A 26,474-nucleotide genomic window follows, 5' to 3' on the forward strand; every position below is an offset into this window, starting at 1 on the left:
CACCGGTGCCGGGGCCTTCACTGGCAGGAACGACCGGAACAGTCCTTTCATAAACTTTTAACAGTCGATGGGACCACAGGGACGTCCGTCCTGTGGTTCTGGTATATCTGGAGATCGCCGCCAGATGAATCTTAATGGAGGCATGGGCTAGCCCAGCCTTTGCCAGCGATAGCAGGTACGGCAGCACTTGAGGGGCCGTAATCTGTAGGGGGTAGATCTTCTGTGCTTGGCACCAGATAGAGAACCTCTTCCACTTGTGACCATAGCATTTGAGAGTCAAGGACGCCCTGGCCTTTGCAAGAACCTCTCTGCAGTCGGCCGGTATATCGTACCCTCCAAACTCTAGCGCTGCAGGTTCAGAGACGCTGGGTCGTGGTGGAAGATTGCGCCTCCTTCTCTGGAGAGAAGATCCGCATCCGCCGACAGCTTGATGGGAGGGGACGTTGACAAGTCCAGAAGGTCCGGGAACCAGATCTGCCTCGGCCACGCCGGTGCGACAAGGATCATCCTGCACCGGGACCTCTTGAGCTGGTTGATGAGTCGAAGCAGCAACGGAGGGAACGCATACAGGTATAGGCCGTCCCAGGGGAACGAGAACTGTGGCAGTCCTTCTCTACATGAGTCTTGTCCCCATGAAGACAGAGGCATCGCGAAAGCTCGTCCTCCTTAAACACATTCTGCAGCCTGCATCCAGGGCAGCTGCGAAACAGCTTGGGTCCGGGTGACGAACTCGCGTCCTGGGCCATCTCGAAGTAGGCCGCAAATCTTCTGGAATCCTCCAAAAGGTTGATTCGGCGAAATCTTCACCCTTGAGGGGCGTAGGAAAATCCCGCAACGGGTACCCGTTAACGGCAGTAGAAACGGTGGCGCTTGAGGCTCGATTAACCGAAAAATGTGAAAATTCACCTGAAAAAGCACAAAACGCAGCAAAAGCTTGAGAGCTAAGCATGAGGACTCCCAACACTTGAACGTGCAGTAAAAATCTGAAGATGGCTGCCAGAGGCGGGGCTTAGGGAGATGGCAGTCATTGGCTGTGGTCAGTATGACGCAGAGATCAGTGATTGGTTACTACTACGAAAGACAGATCAGAAACGAAACAGAAACTGATTTTTCTTTACCGAGGATTCCCAGCCTGACGACGGGGAATATTCATGAGCATGTGAATCCATGCCAGACCCCATGCTGGAGAAAGATGGTTAACCTTTCTCAGATCCTTCAGGCCCTTCAACTCCAGGACTGGTTGGTTTCATTGGACTTGCAGGATGCTTATTTTCATGTGCCGATTAATCTCAAACACAAAGTACCTGAGGTTCGTAGTTGGCGACTCACACTATGTTTCGAGTCCTGCCATTCGGGTTGACCTCCGCCCCGAGGGTCTTTACCAAGTTAATGGTAGTGGTGGCAGCGCACCTCAGGTAGGGGTAGACATGAATCCCCCCCTCTCCTGGACGATTGGTTGATCAGAGCGCGCTCTGCCGAGCAAGCACTGGATCATCTGAAAGTCACCTGCCACTTCCTCCACAAACTGGGCTTCTCACTAAATTTCAAGAAGTCACAGATGAGACTTTCCCAACAGCTTCAGTACATAGGAGCTGTATTAAAACCATTCTTGGGAAAGACCTCGCCTTCCAAGACGAGGGCTCAAGACATTCTTCAGATGGTTTCCAAATTCCAAAATGCCCAAAATCTCCAGGCTTATGACTTTTTAAGGTTGCTCGGCCTCATGGCATCCTACATCTTTCTGGTGCCAGAGGCACGCTTGAGGATGAGATCCCTTCAATGGCCCCTAAAGACTCAGTAGTCCCAGTTCTCGAGTCAAATGACAGATCATCTTCAGATTCCGAACAAGGTCAGACAAGACCTTCTATGGTGGACCTGTGCAGAGAACATCCTAAAGGGAGAACCTTTTTGGCAACCATGGCCGGAGATCATAGTAGTGACGGACCCCTCCCTCCTGGGGTGGGGAGCATATGCCAACGATTTGACAATAAACGGTTGTTGGTCTCCATCGGCGTCCAAACTACATATCACCCTTTTGGAGCTGAGGGCAATCGGACTAGCACTGAAGGAATTCTGCCATCTGTCAGGGGAAAGAATGTTCTGATAATGATGGACAACACAGTGGCCATGCACTACCTAAACAAAAGAGGAGGTGTGGGGGTCACTACCCCTGTGCAGAGGCACTGCAGCTCTGGTATTGGGCGATTCAGGAAGGAATCTCTAATGGCAATTCATCTAGCCGGGGAAGAGAATATGATGGCAGATGCTCTGAGCATGCAGAGCACGGTGTCCCACGAATGGGAATTGGCTCAGTAAGTCATTCAAGAGATCTTCGCCCTTTTGGGGAACCCCTCAGGTAGACCTATTCGCAACCAGTACCAACTGAAAATGCGAAAGCTATTGCTCAAGGGAATTTCCCCCGAGAGGAGCCTGTAACGCTCACCTGACTCCCATGGAGGCGCTGGTCTGGTCTGGGTTGCTGTGGCCTCTTCGAGCGCGATGCGCAGAACTCAGAACACCGACTGAACAGGACCATCAAATCTTGTTTGTCTGGCCCGTAGGAATATCCTTCTGCAGATGAGAAGGGGGATTAACAGTCTGCAGAATAGTGTGCTTGCTCCCCCCCTTCCCCTCCCTTCGTTCTTCTCTAACTTCCTCCGAAATCCCCGGTTGAAGCTCACCTTATGGTTTGAAAGGATGAACTCTCCATCCTGCTTCTGGTGCAGGGGCGCGTGTGTTAGTCCAGTTACTTCACTGGTTTTCAGAATGGCGCTGGCAAAATCCCCTTGACTTTTCCGAGCGGAACGCCGTAAATATGAAGATTACAAAAGTTCAAGTGTTGAGCCTCCTTTTCTGTTGCCTTCCTAACCTGTGATCTGTCCTTTATTTCAGGTGCAGAATGAAGGCGATGCGTTGAGGGATTGAATTGCCGATGGTAAACTCCGGTGAGTTAGCGATGGAGGCGATCTCTCTTAATGTCTTTCTATTCCTCCAGTAATTTCTTTTGTCCTTTCCCCATAGGGGCCGGGGTGCGGTACCTGCCAACTAAGCGCGCCGACCCGAAATGAGGATTGGTCCACCAACAGAAGACCGGTAAGTGTTATGGCGGAAAATTAGGCTTTCCTCATATGTTCCTTCTGCTCACCTTTTGTCTCTTCTTCTCTCCCCTAGGCGCAGAGATGTGGCGACCGGTGCAGACAGTTGCGGTGGAGCCAGAAGAAGTCCCGAGGACAGGCGAGTGAAGCGCGGCGCTGCAGCGAGCAACACAGTGCTTTTAAATGAAAGTCTTTTCTCAGGAACAGGAACGCTGGCGTGAAGGTTCCAGATGCAGGTAAGAAGTTTGATAAAATTCTTGGTTTTCACCTTTCTCTTCTTTCCTTACAGGTGTTCCAGGATCGAGGCGGGCGTGGCTGGAGACCAGATGCAGGAGCAGACACGGTGAGCGTTCAGCTGCTTGGATGCAGAACAACGCGATGCGTGAGCTACTGTCTGGGCGTGGCTTAAATAGCCCCCAAAGTAGTTCCAGGTAAGTATCCTTCCCTGGCCACGCCCGAGTGGCAAAATAGTCCCAATGAAAAAATAGTCCCTTTCAGGTCTCAGGGAGGCCTGAATCTTGCAGCATGGTCTGCATCAGGTAAGTGCACCAAAACACCTTCCTTTATGAGCCTGGCGCCTATGGCGCCAGGACTGATGTCCAACATGACAGAGTCCAAAGAGCCCCTATAAGGGGCCGCTGGGCTTTTACGCGGGGGCATGATGCCTGCTCCCGGAGGTACTGGGCCTGGCCTGGTGCTTCGGGGGTAGGCATCATGACAGAGCCCTGGGGGACGCGATCGTGGTGGATTGGAATTTCCCACTATTGTACGCGTTCCCTCCGATTCCCGTCATTCCTCAGGTCATCAGGAGGCTGAGATGATTCGGGAACCACATGATCCTAATTGCCCCGGATTGGGCCAGGAGAACGTGGTATCCGGACCATTTAGACATATCCATCTGTCCTCCAGTATGTCTTCCTCAGAGAGAGAACCTGCTCTCTCAAATGGAAGGTCAGGTTCTCCACCCAGAGTTCAGAACACTCAACCTTCATGCTTGGTATCTGAAAGGCTGAGATACAGGTATTGGAACCTTCCAGATGATGTTATGGGGGTGTTGCTTTCGGCAAGAAGGCCAGCAACAAAGTCTCTGTACCGTTGCCGTTGGAAAAAGTTTTGCAACTGGTGCAGGGAAAAGAATGTCGATCCTTTTCTATGTTCTATTCCGGAAGTACTATCTTTCCTTCTGACCCTAACACAGAGGTCTGAATATCGGAACAATAAAAGGTTACCTTGCACCGCTTTCCATTTTCAAGCGCTCATCGGAAGAATGCTCCTACTTCAAAATTCCTTTGATAACACAATTCTTAAAAGGTCTCACTAATGTGTTTCCTCCTCACCGGTTTCAAGTACTGATTTGGGATCTAAATTTAGTCTTAAAATTCTTAATGTGTGCCCCTTTTGAGCATATGCACACATGTCCATTAAGATTATTAACATGGAAAACAGCCTTTTTAGTTGCTCTAACATCAGCAAGAAGGGTGGGCGAATTGCAGGCACTGTCTTCTGGGCCACCCTATACTGTGTTCCATAAGGAGAGAGTTGTATTGAGGGTTAAACCATCATTTTTACCGAAGGTAATATCTGATTTTCATTTAAGTCAGAAAATTGTTTTACCCTCATTCTATCCTCCACCTCATCCTACTAAGGAAGAAGGATTACACAGACTGGACCCAACAAGATCTCTAGGCTTTCTAGGCTTAGAGTGGCCAACCAGTTGTTTATAGGCTACACAGGAAGAAAACTGGGTCAATCAGTAACAAAACAGACAATTTCACGCTGGATCGTGCTTTGCATTTCAGAATGCTATAGACTAGCACAAAAAGACCCACCAGAAGGGTTAAGGGCTCATTCCACCAGAGGCATCGCCTCTTCCACAGCGCTTCAGAGAGGTGTCCCGATAAGGTCCATTTGCGAAGAATCAACTTGCTCTTCACTTCACACCTTCTCAAAATTCTATAGCCTGGATGCTTCCCAGTCTAGGGAGCTGACTTTTGGAAAAGCAGTGCTTTATTCCGCCATCTAAGGGCAGTTTAAAAAAAAATAATAATCTGATCCCTCCTCCAGAGGAACTATGGAAAATACTGCTTTGGGAGCCTATCTAAGATGAGGAATACGTTGGAGGACACAATCCACTCAAAGAACAAGTTACTTACCAACTGGTAACGTTCTTTCGATTGGATGTTCCTCCAACGTATTCGTCATCGCCCTCCCAACCGACCCCTCTGTAGATTTTTTCCGGGTTATTGCCATCTCAAATCTCACAAGGCTGATACCTGTCTGCCGGCACATTCTACACAGTACAAGATCACAGATGCAAAAGAGGGGAAAAACAGAACTGAGGCCAACGTCCGCCGCACGTGCTACTTATACACCCGATGACGTCGCCCTCGACGGAGGCCTTCGAGGGACCATCGACTCGACGACATCGACGCACGGCGCCCTCCGCTGAAATTTTTTTCCAAAGAGCAGCAAAGCTGGATGGAATACATCTAAGATGAGGAATACGTTGGAGGAACATCCAATCGAAAGAAAGTTACCAGTTGGTAAGCAACTTGTTCATTTATTTTATACACTTCTAAGTAAACACATGTATCACAAGTATCAAGCAAGTTAAATTAAGTCAAGAGAAAAATATACACACTCCCTATATAAATTGTAGACCAAGTGAACTAGAGTGAAAACTGAGCAAAACGGCACAGTGACAACTACACACAAGGGATTCTCTAACAATTTCTCACAAGGGAGGGAAAACACAAGTTATCTAGAAATAGGTTCTTATACCCCCCTAGCAACACGTCACATCAGTTGTGAACCAGTTCAGCCAGACAGTGCATCAGTATAGGCAATACTTCAAATGAAAACTGAGCAAAATGGCATTTCACAATGATTAAGCAGTAGGAAGGAAAGGGTAGTTATAAGAAAGGGTTGCACCACACAGTTCAAAAAGGAGAATCAATCTCGAGAAAGCAGGTCTAACAAATGTGACCTGAGTCAGTGGGCCTGTGCCAGGGTTAATGGCACAGGGCAAGGGCCCAGGAGCAAAATGTTCTTGTAGCTGCAGTCAAGTCTTTGGTTAACGATGTTGAAAAGGTGGATGCAGAAAGTGAAAGACAATGTTGAGAGGGGGGCGGCCAACCCAACAGGTAGTAAAAGGATTTTAAACACCTTTAGCACTACCGCAAAGAAAGGGCCGCCTGGCGGAACAATGTAACTTAAACGTGAAGAAGTGGCTCCTGCGCTGGGGGTTGTTTCTGGTAGTTCCTGCAGTTTGGGTGATCCATCAGAGGAAGACGGACTTTCGTCGTGGAGGAAGGTTCGAGTCGCTGCGCTACCCAGGGTAGAAACCAGCCACGGTGCTGCCAACAGAGTTTAAAAGGTACGCTCCTACTGGCCACCAGGGGGTGCACGGATGAGGAGCACCTCCGTGTGAGCTCCAGACCCACAGGCCCCAAAAGTGACCTGAGCCCCCACTTTTGACCTCCCATGCACTACGCCAGCCCAGGCAGTACAACCCGGTCCCCCACCAGCTAAGCGAAAACCCGGTGAAAAACGCTGGACCTAGTCAGGAGAAATGGCTGGCGGCGTGTGCCTCCCCCGCCCGGCCACATACGCAGCAGTTGGAGCGTCGGCCGAGCTGGAACGAGCTCTGGGGCATCATCCCCCCACTGAGAGTATGAGATGCGCTGTGGCTCCCCCGGGCAGTCCCCACCTTACTGCCTGCCCTGAAAACCCCAGTGAAGTTGGTGGGCGCCCCACGGTGACTTCCGTGCACACGCCTCCCATTGAGCCGCCCCAGCTGCATTGGCGTCCAGGACCCCTGCTGAGGGAAGCGACGCTCCGGAGGGGGTAGGTGCCCCCCCACAACTCCCCCGGAATATGTGGAGGTGCCGAGAGCGCACCGAGGGCCTCATCCCCTTCCGAGGTGCCTGCTGCCGGAGTCTCGTGGCCTTTTGGCGCTGCCCTGGTCACCGAGGGACACCCCCCCGCCTACCCCCCCTCCCCCTCTTCTCCCCTCCCCCCTGCTCTTTGCTCCTGGCCGCAGACCTGATCGAAGAAACGACAACTGCGGGCGGAGCACGAGCCGGTGTGGCCCGCCACCGCCTGAGGCAATATTCGCTGCACGTGCCCCCTGGGGGGGGGGGGGCGCCTGCACGCTAATCTCTCCCTGCAACCCCACCTCGGAGGGCCCGGGGGCCTACACGATCAGGGCGCTGCTGGCCTGGAGGGGAGAGGCTTCAGTCTCTGGCTGAGGCCATCGCCCCTGTTGCAGCCCCGACACCTCTGTGACCACAGCATAGACCAAAGTAAATACACCACCAACTGAAACTTCACAACACACCCTGTGCCACACTTCCCTTTCACTTGCAAGGGTGCAGTGAGCAATGGGGTGAGACAGTCCCACGAGACTCCCCCCAAGCATCTTCCCAAGAGCTCACAGCCAACAGCCTCCCCCTGAGGGCGGCAACAAGCGCAGAGCCAAGCAACTCTTCCCAGCTTCCAGGTGGGGTGTTCTCCCCCCGAGGCCACCCCGCGCCAGGCCCAGTCTGCCTCCACTTGATCACAACACTATAACCTGCGCTCCAGGACCCAACACAAACGAACGTGGACTTGCTCCCAGAATCCCCCTTGAACGCAACATTAGAAACCACGTCCTATAAGGCAAGGAGCTAGTCCCTGAACCGAAGGCAACACAGAGGGTTGCCCCCCCCCCCCACCACAGGGGCGTGTGCCCTCAGCATAACCGCGAGTCAGCTACCCCCCCAGAGCTATGAGGGTGGGCCAACAACGAACTGGAACAGAATACCCGACTGGGTCCCCCCCTGAGCCCTCACTAGAGCCTAGGCCCTCCCGTCACAGAGCCGGCCCCACGCAACGCCACTAGGGCCTACAAACGGTCCTGTACTTACACCGGAACACCCCCAGCATCGCATTGGACCCGTGGACTGAAGCCAACGCACACGGAGGGTAGGGCCCCTTGACCCAGAGCGTGTGCCTCCTCCCATCATTACGCCCCACAACACACTCCAAGATTGGTATATCACATCAGTGCAAAGGGTAGGGCCCCCACTCCTGGGGCGTATGCCTCCTCGCACTCAAGCATCATAAGAGCACCAAAAGCAAGTTGGCCAGATACGCCTACACACCGCTGCATCCCGACCCGGACATAAGCAGCATAATGTCAGTGGAAACCTCGGAGATGGGAGCAACAGCCACCAAGGGAGACATTGCCGCTCTCCTGAGTGAAATCCGAAATATGGGGGCTAACCTCGGCGGTAAAATAGACAAGATGACTCCGAGAGTAGACCACATCGAGGAGAGACTAGAGGGCGACAAAAAACCAGGCTGCGATGGATACACTGGAAGCCCAATTGAACCTCAGAATGCGCAACATAGAGAAGAGGGAGGAGGACATCCGTCTGAAGATGGACAATTTAGAAAATAGAGAAAGAAGAAATAACCTGCGATTTTTCGGAATTCCAGAACGTGAAGGGGAAACGGAAGAGGACCTCAAACAAACTACACATGATATCATCAGAATCCTAGCCGCAGATGAGAACATCAGTGAACCTACAATAGAAAGAATACATAGAGCCGGTGGCCCGAGATCCGTCCTGGCCAGATTCCATAGATACCAAGACAGAACAAGGATACTCGTGAAGGCCAGGTCAGGTGGCACTCTCACCCTCGAGGGGAGCCCAAATAACCATCTTTGAGGATTTATCCTCATTCACTCTGGCCCTGGGTCAAGGCACAAGATATAGGTGGGGATACCCCTTCGCCCTCACATTTGAGCACGGAAGCAGGAAGATAATACTCCGCTCCGAAGACGAAATTAGTGAATGTATCGCAGATCTCCTTGGGACCGTCCCAAAAGAAGGAACACAAGAGGAACCAGTACAAGACAGAGCGAGATGGGGGCTCCAGGGCCCGAGAAGGAAAAAGGTCCAGGGTTCCAGAAAGTACAGACGCCCCAAGGATATGCCGGAGAGTAACAAATGATACTATACACTCAGGTTCCTCATCTTGGCGACGTCCACCTTGATGCCAATGTTCGGAAACTCCTCAGCACGCTGGAGCCCAGCACATCACAGCTGCTGGCCCGACCTGCAACAAACTTGCCATCTGAACTACAGGGACGACCAGCTGGCGGACGATGAACCCGGAAACTGCATGTATCATTATAATTACTATTTCACTATAACAGTTGTTGTTGCTTGTTAAAATGTTTAAGTTGATCTTAAAAGAATTGGAGGGGTGGGGGCTCAAAATGTTAACAAGATAATAGTTGTGGGGTGGGGTTGTGTGGTTAAGACCCTCACGAGTGGTCCGATAGTGGACTGGCTCTATACATCTGGTCTAACTCGGACGCCATCAAAACGGGACACAGACCCTAATGGGGACAACAATGGGCGGAAAGCTAGAACTGAGGGTAAAGGGTATTATGCCTAAAACCTTGAAGGGGAGGGATGGGGGAGGGATGTACGAAATTTCAAAGCCTCAGTTGGTTGGGGGCAGTTACTAGACTACTTCCACTGCGGTGACTCCCTGCGAAGGGCAGTGCGGCGTGAGGAGCGAATCTACAGGACTCACCACTGATCAACGGTCATGACGAATCGAGTGACGGACATGGCACACTCAAAATTGGCACGCTGAACGTCAAGGGGCTCAATTCCCCCACCAAAAGGTCGCTAGTCTCCAGAGTTCAAGAGAGCGAACCTAGATGTACTTTTTCTACAAGAAACCCGATACAGCAAAGGAGACAAGCGGAAGGTCTTATACACCAAACTAGGCACCGAATATTGGAGTTCAGGCCCACTAAAAGCTGGAGTCCGCATTTTAATCAACAAAACAATCCGATTCATGCTCTGGAAGTCCTGGACTGACGTGAGTGGCCGAGCACTAGTACTGGTCGGCAAGATACAGGGCACCATCATCACACTTGCCTCCGTACATGCACCCAATACCGGACAGTCCAGGTTCCTACAGCAAACAATCCCCAAAGTCATGAATGAAGCAGAGGGGGAAGTGATCTTAGGAGGTGACCTCAACACATGGATGGATCCAGATCAGGACAGGCAAGCAGGCAACCCATCCGCGACCCTCCCATCAGGCTGTGGACGATCACGAGTTGTAGACATGATGGATGCCTACAATCTCAGGGACGCATGGAGACACATGAACCCGAACTGAACAGGCTTCAGCTTCTACTCTACACCGCATGCTACGTTCTCCAGAATTTAATATATATACCTAACCTCGGAACTCGCTGCGGCAATGTCCGAATCCAGCATATCACCTGTTACTTGGTCGGACCATGACATGGTTACGGTCACTATCGATCAAATGGCTCTCCCCCGGAGGAGCTCCAAATGACGATGCAACAAGACTCTTTAAGGATCCAATCTTTCGGGAACAGCTTGAGCAGGACATCACCCAATACTTTGAGCAAAACCATACAGGCGAAATCTCCACGAATATAGTATGGGAGGCAGGCAAAGCCACCTGGAGGGAAATACTCCTCAAAGAGGGGGCAGCGAAGAAAAGAGAAGGCCAACTCATAGAAAGTAGACTCCAGAACGAAATCACTTGACTTCATGGCCCAATCTTCAGACCCTGACAGACTACAAAAGATCAAGCAGGCCAACGACAAGAGGGAGGAACTAGGCAACTAGAAACAGGAAGCATTGTGCGCAAACTCCAGTGTCTAAAGCAATACGAACATGGGGACAAGGCTGGTGCCTTGGCCGCCGCAAGGCTTCGTGGTCAACGCCGAGAGCGATGGGTGCCTACCATATATAACGTAGAAACGCCTCACGACAATCGCCCCCCCCCCCCCCCCGATATCCCCGAAGCCTTTGCCAACTTCTACGAGAAACTATACACTTTGCATGCCGCCCCGGACCCAGAGGCGTTTACAGACTACATGAACGAAGTAGCCATGCCGGCCCTCCCGTTGGACATAGTACAAGCCATGGACGCCCCCATCACGGGAGAAGAAATTGAGGAGGCGATCAAAAGACTTCCAGCAGGGAAGGACCCAGGAAATGATTGATACACGGCAGGATTCTACAAGACCTTTGAGGGCGCCCTTCTTCCATTCATGGTTGACCTTTTTAAAAACATCCTCCAGTCCGGTGTGGCGCCCGAAATCCTTCTTAGAAGCACTAATAACAGTCATCCCAAGGAAGGAAAGGACCCCAAGCAGTGTACCTCCTACCGACCAAGATCCCTTCTGAACACGGACGCCAAAACCTACACAAGGCTTAACCGCACGGCTGGAGTCGCGCATCCCGACAATAATCCACAACGACCAAGTGGGTTTCATCCTAGGTCGACAAGGCGCAGACTCTACCCGCAAGACCCTTCATCTAATACATGAGGCCAAAAAATCATCAAACATGCCAACATTATTTTCAATCGATGCCGAGAAGGCGTTTGCCAGAGTTGAATGGCACTTCTTGGATGCCACGTTAAAGAAAATAGGATTGGGCCTCACTCTCCGACGAGGGATCAAAGCTGTCTATACGGCTCCAAGATCCTCTGTGGTAGTGAACTCCCAATTCTCCCGCTGGTTCCCTCTCAGTGGAACGAGACAAGGTTAACCCCTCTCGGCAATACTCTTTGCGCTATCTTTGGAGCCTCTCTGCCCAAACGCTTTAAGCAGACGCTGCCGTGGAGGGAATGCGAGTAAACGGCAGAGAATACAACCTGGCCCTGTACGCAGATGACATCCTGCTCCATGTACTAAATCCAATGTCATCAATCCCGAGGGCAATCCACCTGATAGAGGAATATGGTGCACTCTCAGGCTTCAAAATGAATAAAACCAAATCCATCCTCTTTCCACTCCATGAACCTTCCCCAGAGCAGCAAATCGATCTTAAGCACCTTGGCCTGATCATCGGGGGCCCCACACTGAGATATCTGGGGATCAATCTAACGAGAGACCTCAAACACCTTTACGAAGCAAACTTCCCACAGCTCCTTGACGCCCTCAAAGCTGATCTCATGAAATGGAAATCACTCACAATCTCCTGGTTGGGGCGCCTAAACGCAATCAAGATGGTGAGCCTCCCACGCTTCCTATATCCCTTCCAGGTCCTGCCCATCAAAATCCGGGACCACTTCTTCAGACAAGTTAAGGTCATATTGGAATTCCTGTGGAATGGAAAGAAACCCAGGATACCCTATGACACCTTGATACTGCTAAAGGAGCTGGGAGGAGTGGGACTCCCGGATATAGAACGATACTATCAGGCGAGACAACTCAGAATCCTGATCCCACATCTGCATGATAGAAAGGATCTCCAATGGGTCTAGTTAGACAACGATAATCTGACACCCGCAACCCTCTCAGAATGGTTATGGGTCCCCAGACCGAAGCTCACAAGAAGACTGCGCAACCACCCAATACTGGGAACAGTGTGGAACATATGGTAGAAAGGTTAAGGAATGTCCGGAGTCACCACGTGGCCTTCTCCTCTGAGCCATCTCTGGTCCCCCGGGATCCGAGAGGAAATCCCTGAACACGCCAGATAGCAAGCCTGGTTTGACGCCGGACTTGAGAGAGTCGGCCAGCTGTGGAGGAAAGGGAAATTCATTTCAATTACAGAACTAGAGGAAGCACTCCAACTTCACCCAATTCCGATTTTCTTGTACTTGCGGTTGAAAGGCGTGCTATCGAGAATGGAAGGCCAGCACGCAAAGAGAGCTCACGCCCTTTGAGACAATCTTGGACATGACAAACACAACTAAAGGCTTAATAGCACGCATGTACAGGGCCCTAAACACTAAGGACCAAACTCTGAGTCTCCGCCTCAGAGAGAAGGGGGGGGAAAAAGTTTTCGGCAGAGAATTTGACCAGCAGGCGTGGGACAGAATTTGTGAAACACCAGCCAAAATATCAATTGGTGCCCAGTACAAACTAAACGCTAAAAAATAACTCCACAGATGGCAGTATGACCCACACAGGCTGTCAAAAATGTTTCAAACCTCCAGCCCGAGATGCTGGCAATAATGTGGCATGGACTCCGATTATTGGCACATGTGGTGGAACTGCCCCAAAGTTCGCATCTATTGGTAAGAGGTCCTGGGATGGATTAAACTGACGGCATAGAAAAGGAACCATCTCCCCCTCCTGATTCTTTTTGGTACAGAAGAAGACGACGACGAATTGACTAGGATCAAAGGACTAGTGTCCTCCCTGCTACTGGCAGCGAGAGCAGGCCTAGTTATCAAGTGGAATTCCCCACGCCTTTCAGATAAAAAGGACTGGATACAGATTGCCATGAACATATACACAATGGAGAAAATAACGGCAGCCCTCCACGACAAGGCCGCACGACACGAGGAAGCCTGGAGCGACTTTGCCGGGCACTACATCACAGGCACAGTCGCAAGCGACTCTACACACCAAGGAGAGTAGCAACCACTCCGCCCCACCATGAGCTGATCATCACATGACACACCGCCTACTAACCATGCCTGTTACAAATCTCACTAGCAATTTACGCCTCCAGCGATGACCAGCGATAAACACCACGCCGCCCACTACGGTTTACCATAGCAAACGCCAAGGACCTGGAAGTTCTACGAGCAGGGACAAGGGGATGGATGGATGGATGGATGGATGGAGGGAGGGGGGCAGGGACTTAACATTTTCTTTCGTTAGAACAGGACATGTATTGGTTGTTAAAATATTGTTCGGGTGGAATGTAGTAGTCTTGTACTGTAACCGTGTATGCTTCAATATGCACCCACCCAAATGTTCATTTCTAATGTTAAAAATCAATAAAATTATTTTTTTTTAAAAAAAGGTACGCTGTTGGAGAGAATTCTCTGTAAAGGCTAATTTCCCAAACCTAGTGAGTCCCCCAGCAGCTTTGCTGGATTTTTGGGGTTTATTTTTTTCTCCTGCTAAAAGTGACTCTTTCTCCCACTCTTAGGCATGATTTGAGAATGTCCTTTGACTTTGTAATGTGTTTTATGGGCTACGGGGTCTTTTACTCCATAGGGCTTCATGTGTTTTTGGTAAGTGTGTTACACAGCACCCTTAGTGCAGGTACACAGGGGTGTCATAGTGACCCCCAAACATAGACTCCATACCCTGGGACTGACTGTCTCCCAGGTCATGTAAAGTCACCATTGACTTTACATACCCAGTGAGGATGGGGAGTTGGTGAATAGAGTGTATCTCATCATTCAGGCATGGATGGCCACTCACGGTCTTTGCCTGAATGATGATAAGACAGAGTTGATCATTCTGGGCACACAAGCCAATATTAACAAATTGGGCCCAGATTACTCAGCCTTCAGCATAGACGGAAATGTCATTAAAGTCTCGAGGGAAGTAAAAACACTTGGTTTTTATCTCGACTCTACCCTGTCCTTCACTAAACAGGTAAACTCCTTAGCCTCCACCACTGCTTACACCTGTAAATTGATCAGAGCAGGCAAGCCCTTCCTGTCCAATACCAGCTGCCTAATCCTGGCTAGAGCCTTAATTCTTTCCCGACTTGATTACTGTAATGCCCTATACAGTAGCGCCAATAAAGCCACTACCCTAAGACTTCAAACTCTACAAAATAATGCTCTCAGAGCTGCATTAGGAATAAGAAAGAGGGAGCATATCTCCTCGACTAGGCGGCAACATAAATGGCTTTCTACTGAGAATAAAATCCAGCTAAAAATGATCTCATTAACCCATAAGGCCTTAAATAATGCTGCTCCTAGCTACTTGATGGACAAAATAAAAAGAAAAACTTCCAATAGACCCATGAGACTCGCCAACTCCAATTGTTTGGCAGTACCTAGATTCAGACTTGCCAAAATTGGTGGCGTTTGCTTCCCTGTGAAAGCTGCTAACCTGTGGAACGCCCTGCCACCTAACCTCAGAGCTGACCAACCCTTCCCCCATTTCAGAAGGAACCTTATCAAACACATTATCACCAACAATGACTTAACACCCGAACACTCACAAGCGTAGTCCTACCTAATGCACCCCGACGCGACATCAACCTTTATGTTTATTACTGCTAATCATGTATATTGTTAACTGTACATTCATGTAAATATGGCAACTCTTTATCTGTACATTCTAGTAATTTGTGTAATATGGCGTAATATTGTAAATTCATTTATATAACATTGTAACATTGTAAGCTTCGCATATACTTGTTGCTGCGCCCGGTAACCTAAGGGTCTGGTGCGCAATATAAATAAATAAACAAACAAACATACCCTGGGACTGACTGTCTCCCAGGTCATGTAAAGTCACCATTGACTTTACTAGTCTTAAATTGTGAACAGAACCAGTACAAACCATCATATTGTGGAAGTACTGGTAGGGGTAATTAGATTGCCCCTGGGTCTGTTTTTCGAGGGGGCACTGTGCAGTCCCCCCTCGTTGAGTTTCTGGCTGGTGGCAGTGGTTACCACGCGAAATATTCCACTGGAATAGTTCCTATGGGATTTTCCCATTCATTTTAAATGCACCACTTTTTTGGTGCAATGTTGAAGATACCGCCGGGTTATTTAATATTTATTCCCTGGTTGGGTCTTTTTGCCAGGACTCTGTTTTAAAATGGCGTTTGTGTTCGCCTCTGTAACTCCAACCCTAGTCTAGCTCTTTGTTCCACTTTTGGTGGGCTTCTGCACAGAAGCCTCCAAAAGTGGTGCCACTCAGTCTGGGTCTACAGGATGTGTGGAAGCGGGGGAATAGATACCCTGGACTGAGTTGCCTCAGCAACTCAAGTCGCACTCTTGTGTGATTGGCCCAGTGGTGAGCCGCCCGGCTCACCATTAGCATGTTTGAGTGACAGCTAGGACTGATGAATGGGGGTTTTCTGCATAAAAGCACGGCTTTGGGGACTGGAACTTCAGAAGTCGCCACAGGACCTAAAGAATCCGAAGAGGGGAGAAGCTGAGCCGACCTGCAACACCACCACCGGTGGAGCCCTGCTGAACCGACTCACCACTTCCCAACGACAGAGAAGATCTTCTTCCTGGAGAGTCTTCTTCTTTTGAGCTGGTGGGGTTAACCAGGTCGCCCTCTTTTCGCCTTCCTGGCTCGTTTCGTGGTCGAATCGCCCATGCCAAGCACCCCGGCGGCCGGATAGCCACGCTTCACCACTACCGCAAATAAAAGGGTAGTACCTTTTAAACGGGAAACTCTGCGGCTGGTTTCTTCCCTGGCAGTGCAACGACCTCCAGCTTTCCTCCAAATCGGGATCTTCTCTTCCCCTGGACGAAGCAACGACTTGCACCCGCTGCCAGTAACAACTGCACCCGCTGGAGCTTTCTCACCATTTCAGGTACTGTGTCCCGCCTGGTCTCCCTTGCAACAGACTGTTCAAGGTGTCCCGTAAATCCTTGACTCTCTATCCTGGGGTAACCTGGGACCTGTTAACCAACTTTTCTGACTGATCCAACTCCTTTTTGAACTATCTGCAAAGACTTTTAAAGTGTACTTCAACTGTGTGATCTTGGGCACATTCCGCTTGCTCTCTCCAAGAGTGGGCCTGGCCTATGAATTTTTTGCTCTACAGTAGACTCTGCCTTTCTTGACTTGCTGTGGTTCTTTTAAAAGTGTTGGTATTGTGTGCTTTACTATTTCTGCCTCTTTTCTCCCTTTTTAAATAATTATTGGAGTGCCATCTTGGTTAAGCGCTCACCTCTGTGTTGATAAGTGGTGTTCTTTTCCTAAAACATGTTGAATAATTAATCAGGGAGGTGTAATATATTTCTAGTGACTGTGTTTGAACTTGCTTGACATATTAGTGCAAGTGTATTTTTACAAGTGTTTTTTTTAAATAAATAACTATATACTTTTATATCAAAGCTATGGTCACTGTTTGCTTGTGCTACTGTATTTTTGTACCTAATGTGTATACTCTATATACTGCTTAACTCTTCTTGAGAGAAGTCTGATTGCTTAGCCACAGCTACCAGGTAAATCTGGGTGGTGCAGACTGCTACCAATTGGGTTTACTGCCAACACCTGTAGTCTTAAACTTTTTGCAGTGGTCCCTAAGGGAACTGCACAGGTTTCTGCCTAACATAGGCTCCTTTTAATCGCGGTCCGGGTCGATAGCTGCTTGGTTAGCCGGTCTCTAAGTGCAGGGCACTGGCGATTCGACCAAGGCAGATCCGGAGGAGCTATGGGCGAACTGGTTGTGCCCACCAGCTCAAGGGAAGAAGGCTTTCGATGAAGATCTCCTCTCGCAATGAAATTAAAAGTACCTGTTCGCGGGGTGTCTTACTAGGAAGATGGGTGAAGAGAGCAGAAACGAGTCACAGGCGTTTGAAACTAAATACAGTGAGATTGAAAAACAGTGCAGTGTCTGCTCAGAAAGGGTCTGTTTATGCTTGTCGATGAGAGGCATCCTTGACATGAGATGTACATTGGCGTTGTGAGAAGGGGCGTAAGCGTCTAGTGATGTTAGTTTGAGGGGCGGGCGATCTGTATTCCTGACGCGAGGGTACTTGAACTTACGGCGATGCATCAACAGATCAGATTAGCACAACATGGCGGCACCCAACCCATTGTTTTCGCATGTTTAAAAGTGAGGAAAACTAAGGTAAGATGCATAGGAATTGTTTTTTTAAGATCGATTACAGTATTCTTAAAAATACATGCCCGGATGATTGTGACGATAACTTTTTTGAGCGAACTTCCAAGTCTATTGATTAACTAGTCCTTTTCTGGAATTCAACAGCCAGGCCTCTATTAGAGTAGTCTTGATCTGTTTAGTCAGAGTATTCTTCTTGTGCCTGTTAATGAGGATATCCATTAATATGATTAATTTCATATTCTTCAACCAACACGACCTACTTTCAATGATCCAACCAGTTAATGGAGCCATACATTCATCTGAAGTGGGGGGGTGGGGCAGTACAAATAAGTTTTCCTGTCATGGAATACACTGCTGGTTCCCAGTGAAAAGCTGGATGGTGAAATCGCTCTGAAGCATTCTAGAATTTGGTAGGGTGTGGGAAGGAGGCAGAGTACATGAAGCCACAACATTTGCCGTTGTCCTCCCCCTCCCCACCCGTTCCAAGCTCGCATTGCCAAAGGAGATGGATGAAATGTCTTTTTGCTACTGCTACTCCCATTCCCTGCCATCCAAGAGTTTTCAGCTGTTGTAGATGAGGCACCGATATCTGAGCAAGACCTGCCCTCCCCCATCCCCCCTAATCCCATTCACCTTTGACTACTGAAATGTGACTTAGGTGGATATGATTTGTGCCGGGAAATGACTTGAATAGCTCAGTCCTGCAAGTTCTGAGCTGTGATCCATGTAATATTCACAGGCACTAATTGCAAAGAATTAAAAAGACTGGTTACTTCAATGAATAGAATATCATGAAATGAAGCGCTAATTGGAGAGCCCTGCAAATACCCTCCACAGATACAAATTATCCACTAATAAAAACTGAGAAACCGAATTAGTACAATGGCAAGGTCAGGATTATGTATTGGATGGATACAAGGAGAACTTTTCAAAATGAACTTATCTGCTGAAAGATCAGGCAAGAAAAAAGAAGCAATCATGGTAGGAAGTATGATCATGAGGGGATATGAGCTTCTGTGTTGGTTAAAGGGCTTGTGTGTTGCTAGGTTTGTTGTGCTAGGTAGTGAGAAGAGCCAGGAATGAGATGCCGGTAAAGAGGAGACCGGTTTGTGGTTACAAACTTTTATTTAAAAGAAATGGGGTTTGGAAAATACCTCACTATCCCTATTCTAGTTGGAATTTCCCTACCTCAACCAAAAACGAATGGGTCTGTCCATTGTCCAGATGTCCAAACAAAGCTGTGTCCTGTGTCCGTAATCCTACTCTGGCCCTCACACTCTAAATAAACTCCACAGGATGCTGTCTCTTGGTATTTACACAAGTGTTCAAATGTTCAGGTTCAACACAAGTTCACATCCAACAAAAAGGGTTCCAATGTTCAAAGTCCCAGGGAACAGCTTCCTTTCCCAGTTTCCTTGTGTCAATCCTACCAATTCAAAAAGAATAATCAAGTTCCAAAAGGAGTACTTTTTCCTGTTGGGGTATTCACTTTTCTTGGGGAATAGAGTCCCTTCCCCAAGTAAGAGTTAAGCATTTGTGTATCTTCCTACCAGGACTTTGCTACACAAACACTTTGCTTCGCCTGGTATACTTTCCTGCCAGGACTTTATTACAGTCATGCTTAACTTCACCTGGTGTACTTATCTGCCAGGACTTTACTACACAAATCACTTTCTTTCCGGTTGGGATTTAATAACCCATTTGTTTTCTGTACTATTATTTTCACTTGTTAAATTACTTTGATGTTCACTTCTCGTTGCGTTTTCAAGAGGCGCTTTACTTTCTTAGGCCATCCGGTAACCCACTTGCTTTCATTAAGTTGTGGGTTCTGGCTTCCCCTCACTTCATTTCCCTTAAATTTCTGTTACTTACGAAGCAACATTCACACACTGGCAACCCGGTAACCCTTGTGCCTTCCCAGGGTTTACCGGTTGCCTTCAGCGTTCCATTGCTCTTTCCTGCCTCAGCGTACTGGCTCTGTGTGCACTCCATCAAACTTTGCACTTAAACTGTCGCTGCGTCTCATTTAGCGGTGCGCGGTTCCATCTGCTTTCCTGCTTTCTCTCCATCAGCGATGGACAGCCTGCACCCAGGCTTCTCCCCTGCTCTGGATTTGCCTTCATGTCGCCTGCCTCAGCGTGTTTCTCAACAGCGCGGTAACGAGCTGTGCTGAAGTTCGGTGACTGCAGCGCTTCTCTCTCCCTCTGTGTCAGCTGTAACCGGCCTGTATTTGAACTTCCCGACTTGTTTAATCATTTTCCAACAGCTAGACCACTGCGTTGGTAGCCCGGTCCTCGTGATCTCTCATGTCAGAAGTATGGGCCTTTTCCTGTGAGGCTTTGAGTAAGTGGATACTGAGCCTCATTGGAAGTGCCCCTCAATACTCCCTGCCTCATTCTGTTCCGATTTGTCAGTGAATTATCTCTAATGGAAGTTTGGGGAGCAATAACAGTTAATCGGGAGGTTGGGAAGCAGTGTAACACTATGCCATTAAGGTATGGGAGATGAAGGAAACAGCCCAAAAAGAGAATGGGGGCATTTGGTTTTCTTCATCAATGTAATCTGTTCTCCCCGAGGGTCACCTTGCCCAGGGTCACGATCGGGCAGCTGCTGCCGTCCGATGGCCATATAGGGGAGGTCATCTCAGGGAAAGGAGTGTAGACATAGTCTGATTCATCCCAGTAGTTTATTTTGAACATGTGCTTTGATGCTGAAGGAAAAGTAAATGAAGTTGAAGCATAATCCTCTTCAGCAGTCAGCTGCACAATGTCCACCACTGACAGTCCACGGACCTGGCACCACTTTAGAAAATTACATGCATTACTATAATCATGTCCCAAAAGAGCCCAGCTCATTTTTAACTTCCACAAAAGGTAGCATTGTAGACATAAATTAATGTATTATGTTTTTATAGGAGTCATGACCGAAAGAAAGATGATCGATCACGCAAGAGAGATTATGACCGTAACACAACTAGAAGAGATGCGTACCGTGACCGATATAATCGGAGAAGAGGCAGAAGTCGAAGTTACAGCAGGAGTAGGAGTCGAAGTTGGAGTAAAGAAAGATTACGAGACAGAGACCGAAGTAGGAGCAGAAGCAGAACAAGGAGTCGAACCCGGAGCAGAGGTATGCATTTGTGATGCCATTTGCATTGAAATTGCAAAAAAATTTGTAGCAATATACTAGTATATTTTTTCATTTATTTACATTTGTATTATATTTTCAGTAGGAGAATTTTAATATCCTTATTGGTATAGATGCACCATGTGAAATGGCTTCTTTTCCTTATTACAGTGGGATATAAGACTTGGGATTGAATAATAAAATTCACTGGTCCATGGGTCAGTAAAGTTACCACAGCCTACATCCGATGAAGGTTTCTTGCAACATAAAACAGAATTCAGGCGGTTAGAGATTCTTTGATGCATCCACTTGCCTTTACTGATGAGATTTTACTTCTGTCATAAACAACAAAAATGCGATTGATTGATGGGGTGTCTGTGAGCAGCGATCAGTAACTTGAATACAGAGGCTTAACCTCGAAACACAGCTCTCTCTACAGGGATGAGGGCGATATTTCAGGTAGGAATCATAGTAATATGTACATTTGCTTTACACAATGTTAGTGTTGGGGTTGGATTACCAGGTAATGAGTGCTCTGGTAAAAGATGCAAAAAAGAAAAACCAGCTGAAACACTTAGTAAATGCGGGCTGCTGCACTCCTGTAGAACAGCTAACTAGGGCGTGCCAGTAATACTATCCCTAGTGTGATGTCTACTGTACCCATGATCTCTCACGGGTGTAGGACCCTCAGATTGTTTTTTTTTCCGCCATACTAGTCTGACACATGTTGCAGAGTTCCCTTGGCATTAGCCAATTCTACTAAAAATATTGTTAGACTTTCCCGTTTTTTTTCTGCCCTACGCTGAAGATCGACGCCGGTGAAGATCGAGGAAACCAGCCAGTGAAGATCGAGGAAACCAGCCGTCGAAACTCCACAACGGACTTTGGGCCTTGGAAGGCCTCTGGCCTCGGCCCGGGCTTTGGAAGGCCTCTGGCCTCGGCCCTGTACAACTAGGGAGAGTGAGGTGGTCATACAGGCTTTCCCACATTTATTTCCTACATATACCCGCCCGCTGCCAAATTGACACACATGGAGAGTACTCCTTTCAAATTCTGCCCTAAGTGTAACAGGAAGTTCCCCTGGGTATATGAGCACAATACCTGCAATCTGTGTCTCCCACAAGACCATTCCGAGGCTACCGGTCGAGCTTGCAAGCTCTTCAAGCCGAAAACACTTACGGACCGCTCCACTAAATGCTGGGCCACTACGCCAGGGAGCGAGAGGCCATGGACGCCGAAGGGTCTTTTAGCGATGGCCGCAAAGCTGCCGTATCGGACGGCGAGGGCAGAGCGGTGACTGCAGACACCCACGCGCAAGCCCCCGTCCCCGGAGGACTGGCCGGCAGTTCAGTTATGGGGACAACACCCGGCGGCATAAGTGCAACAGACACTACTTCCACTAAACACATGCCCCGGCCGTGATTCGACACGCATGTCGAGCGATCGGCAACGGAAGACACCGAGAGAGCGGTCCAACAAATCTGTCCTCTGGGCGTTCCCGTTCGCCTCATGACAAGGACCAACCATCTGCAGTTGGAAAGGGTGTCGCACTCCCAATAGTCCCAGAGACCCGATCGTCGGAAGACTATTCCGACCTCTATCCTCAGGCAAGGCGCGTAGCGTCTACTCCCGAGATTCGACGTCCTTCCTCCAAGACCACCTCCGAATCTCGTACCACAACTGAATCTCGACTCATGGCGTCGGATCCCTCGGAGGCCCCTAAAAGCACTGGGAAATATTCATCTAGTCATGGGGGGGGATAAACACCACAAAGCCTTCAGAACACCATAAGGAGAAAAGACCCCTAAATCAGTAGGAAAGTCCAAGGTCCCCGAGCCTCCCACTAAAGGTAAAATCATCCCTCCCACTGCTCGAGATATGGGCATGGAGGAAGAAACAGATGTTGTGGTTATCCCTAGCTCCAGAGAATGGAATTCAGCTGATATTGATAGGGTTATGAGAAGAATGTCCTTTTTTGCAGACTTCTATGAAAAAGACCCTAATTATTTTCATAGTTATGCCAACACACCAGCTACCTCTGCCCCTTTGGGGGTCCAAGGCCTCTCAACCCCCTGCTAAAAGACTCTGCTCTGATGCCCAGGCGCAGGCCTTGGTCACAGACCCTCTGGTCATTGAACCTTACCATCCCGAGTCATATTGTGAGGAAACAGAACCACAAATGATTGAAGACCAGACAGGGGTCTCTTATTATGGGGATGACGAGGACCAGGAGGAGGATGAGGCTGAAGTCTACAATCTTGACTCCCCAATTCCTAAAGAACCCCTGGTGAATGACTCACCGGTAGATAATCAACCACTCCTCAATGAGGTACTGGCTAAGGCAGCAGCCCATTTTCATCTTGACACACAGGGTGTCCAAGAGGAAAGGGATTTTTGCGTAAGAAATCCTAGGTGACAGAAGAGCCATTACTCAGGCTATCCCTATATTAGAATCTAGCCAGCATAGAATTTACCCTGGCAACTCCAAATCTTACTCATGCGGTTAATCCACGAGTTGAAAAAATATTCTGTGCCGCACCTTCTGATCCCCTATCCATTAGGGGCCAATCAAAACCGGACTCCCTGGTAGTAACCACCAGAAAGAGGGCCGGCACACCATTTGCTTCTTCGGAAGCACCTCCTAATAAAGAGCAGAAGACTATATACTCTGAACAGGAAATTTGCCTCCACTTCCGCCTATCGGCACGAATTGCAAACAGTGCAACTCTTTTGGCAAACTACAATTGCCATCAGTGGGAAGTAGTAGCTGCTTTGGTATCCTCCGCACCTAAACCACTGAAGAGCCAGTTGGCTCAGCTGGCAGCAGATGGAAGGTCTGTATCAGGATGCATTCTGAAAACAAACTTTGATGCAGCAGATAATGCTGGAAGACTAATCGCTGAAGGCACTGTAATAAAGCGTCACGCTTGGTTAAGACAGTCAGGGTTCAAACCCGAGACCCAAGCCACTCTTATAGACATGCCGGTAGAGCCGGACGTACTATTCGGCAAGGCAGTGGAGGAAGACGTAAAGACAGCTAAGGACTAGTATGAGACCCTAAAACCTCTCAGACAACTCACTAATAAACCCTCGGGACAGAGGAGAAACTCTAATTTCCATCGCCTTCGGGGCCAAAGCTCCCAGAGGGGTTCAAACTGCTATCAAAATCAAGGAACCTCATGGGGCAATCATCACAGGCCTTCCACAGAGGGCAGCGCATAGGCCGCACTAGGGGTAGAGGCAGCCCCGCCATAGGTGGTACGCCACCCAGTAAACGGTGACGTTCTGTTTCAGGGATCACTTTGGACAGATGGGTGCTGTCCACGGTGTCTGCGGGATACTGTATAGTACTACTAGGGCGCCCCCACAACCATCCTCCGAGACACAAGGTACACTTGTTGGAACACCAGAAAATCCTCGGAGATCGCCATTCTACTTGCAAAGGACGCCATAGCACTCGTCCCGGGCAAACGGGTAAACCGGGGTATTTATTCAACCTACTTCCTTGTGCCAAAAAAAAAACCTAACAATGCGCCCAGTATTAGATTTGCGCCCTGCAAACAAGTATTTCAAGCCACAGAAATTCCGCATGACCACACTCCAAGAGGTAATCCCCCTACTAAAAAAGGGGATTACACGGCAACATTGGATATGAAAGATGCCCATTTTCATATTTCAATGTTCCCAGGTGGACAATCAGCACTACCAGTTCAAGGTGTGCTGCCCTTTGGAATAGCCTCTGCTCCAAGGGTATTCACCAAGTTCCTGGTGGCGGCGGCGCACCTACGCACCTACGGGAATCCCCCTTAATTTGAAGACTAAACATCCAAAGAACAATCGACCTCTTCCAATTGGGCTTCTCAACGAAAAAAAATCAAGCCTGGTGCCAAGCACCTCAAAGCAGTTCCTAGGAGCTGTCCTAAACACTCAAGAGGGGTTGGCCTTTCCATCAGAGGAAAGAATTCGAAATCTGTTGCTGCAAATTCCTCAATATCAGGCCGGTCACCAAATAAGGGTGCGCAAAGCGATGCGTTTGCTAGGCATGATGGCATCTTGCATTTACCTGGTTCCCCACGCGCGCCTGTGACCCATGCAGGAATGGTTGGCGAAACGGTGGTCTCAAGCAAGTGGTCAGTGGTACGATCTAGTGGTCGTTTCGCCAACACTAGTACAGAGGCTTCGCTCGTGGACAAGAGATTATTTTACGAAAGGGAAACCCTTCTACGATCCAGGGATACAGGCCGTTGTCACAACAGACTCCTCCCTAGCAGGGTGGGGAGCCCACTACCTTCACCATACAGCTCAGGGTCTCTGGTCTCACACAGTGGCTCAGAACCACATCAATCTGCTAGAACTTCTGGCAGTCTTCAGAGCGCTTCGGGCATTCAAACCCCTCCTATCCAACCAGTCAGTGCAGATCCTAACAAACAGCATGACTGCATTGTTTTACTTAAACAAACAAGGGGGCACTCATTCACCAAATCTTTCCAAGCTTGCCCAGAAACTTTGGAAATCGGCACTCAAACGGAAGATTTTCGTGTCATACGAACATGTTCCAGGGGATCTTAACTCCCTAGCAGATGCTCTGAGCAGGGATCCCCTCCCAGAAGAACACGAATGGAGACTACACGAAGAAGTCGTAGGAGACCTCTTCACCCAGTCGGTTTTCCCCACTATAGACCTATTCGCCACAAGCGAAAACAGGCAATGCCCAGACTTCGCATCCAGGTTCCCCCAGCCAGGCTCCAAGGGGGAACGCCCTTTGAATGAATTGGTCAGGGATGTTTGCCTATGCTTTTCCACCAACCCCTCTGATGAGGAAGGTAATGAACAAGATCCACAGGGATCCAATGACTCTCATCCTGGTTGCTCCTATGTGGGCGAGACAACCCTGGTACCCACACCTATGCAAACTGGCGGTGTACGACCCCATCAAACTCCCGTGCCGGTAGAACCTACTCTCCCAGCACGAGGGGCTAACAGCGCATCCTCAGCCCAACTCAATAAACTTGGCAGCATGGCTCCTGAAGTCAGAGTTCGGACATCTCAATTTACCCCAGAGATGCATGGATATCTTGAAAGAGTCATGAAAACCTAACACAAGGCACTGTTACTATGACAAATGGAAACAATTTATTTGGTGCCAGAATAAGCAAATCAACCCAGTTGATTGTACTCCTTCTAATGTTGTCACGTATATGCTCCACCTATTGGATGCAGGGGTAGTGTTAAACTCACTTAAAGTACACCTGTCAGCTTTATCAGCCTACACCACTTCCCATAACACAGTGTCATGGTGGAAAGTGCCATTTGTCAAAGCATTTATGAAAGGGGTAAAGAGACTCCACCCTCCAATTACTGACCCACCACCAGGTTGGCACCTTAATGTGGTGCTTGCTAAGCTCACGGGACCCCCCTTTGAGCCCATGCACAAATCTAGTCTAAAACACCTGACTTATAAAACTGCCTTCTTAGTAGCGATCACCTCCATAAGAAGAGTCAGTGAAATTCAAACTCAGTGCAGGATTGTAACGCTCACCTGAAAACTCTGCAGGAACCCTCTGGAACTCCAACTTACTTCTACCTTCCTGGGAACTAGACACTGAATTTCTGTGAAGAAAATAACAATTTCCCTTCCTTTGTTTTCTCCTGTAAAACAGAAGGTCAAAACTGGTAATAT

The 26,474-nt window shown here is 48.8% G+C and overlaps 1 protein-coding gene across 1 annotated transcript in view; it reads left to right on the forward strand.

Annotated features, from left to right (window-relative positions):
• The window catches only part of RBM26 (RNA binding motif protein 26), a 1,704,516-nt gene that overhangs the window by 420,805 nt on the left and 1,257,237 nt on the right, over positions 1 to 26,474 (forward strand). Inside the window, exon 5 of the mRNA XM_069639899.1 lies at positions 20,583 to 20,797. Coding sequence (XP_069496000.1) covers positions 20,583 to 20,797 — 215 coding nt within the window. The remainder of the gene's footprint in view (positions 1 to 20,582; positions 20,798 to 26,474) is intronic.

Source organism: Ambystoma mexicanum, chromosome 7q, assembly GCF_040938575.1.
Source record: "Ambystoma mexicanum isolate Mex_15411 chromosome 7q, UKY_AmexF1_1, whole genome shotgun sequence".
NCBI lineage: Eukaryota > Metazoa > Chordata > Amphibia > Caudata > Ambystomatidae > Ambystoma > Ambystoma mexicanum.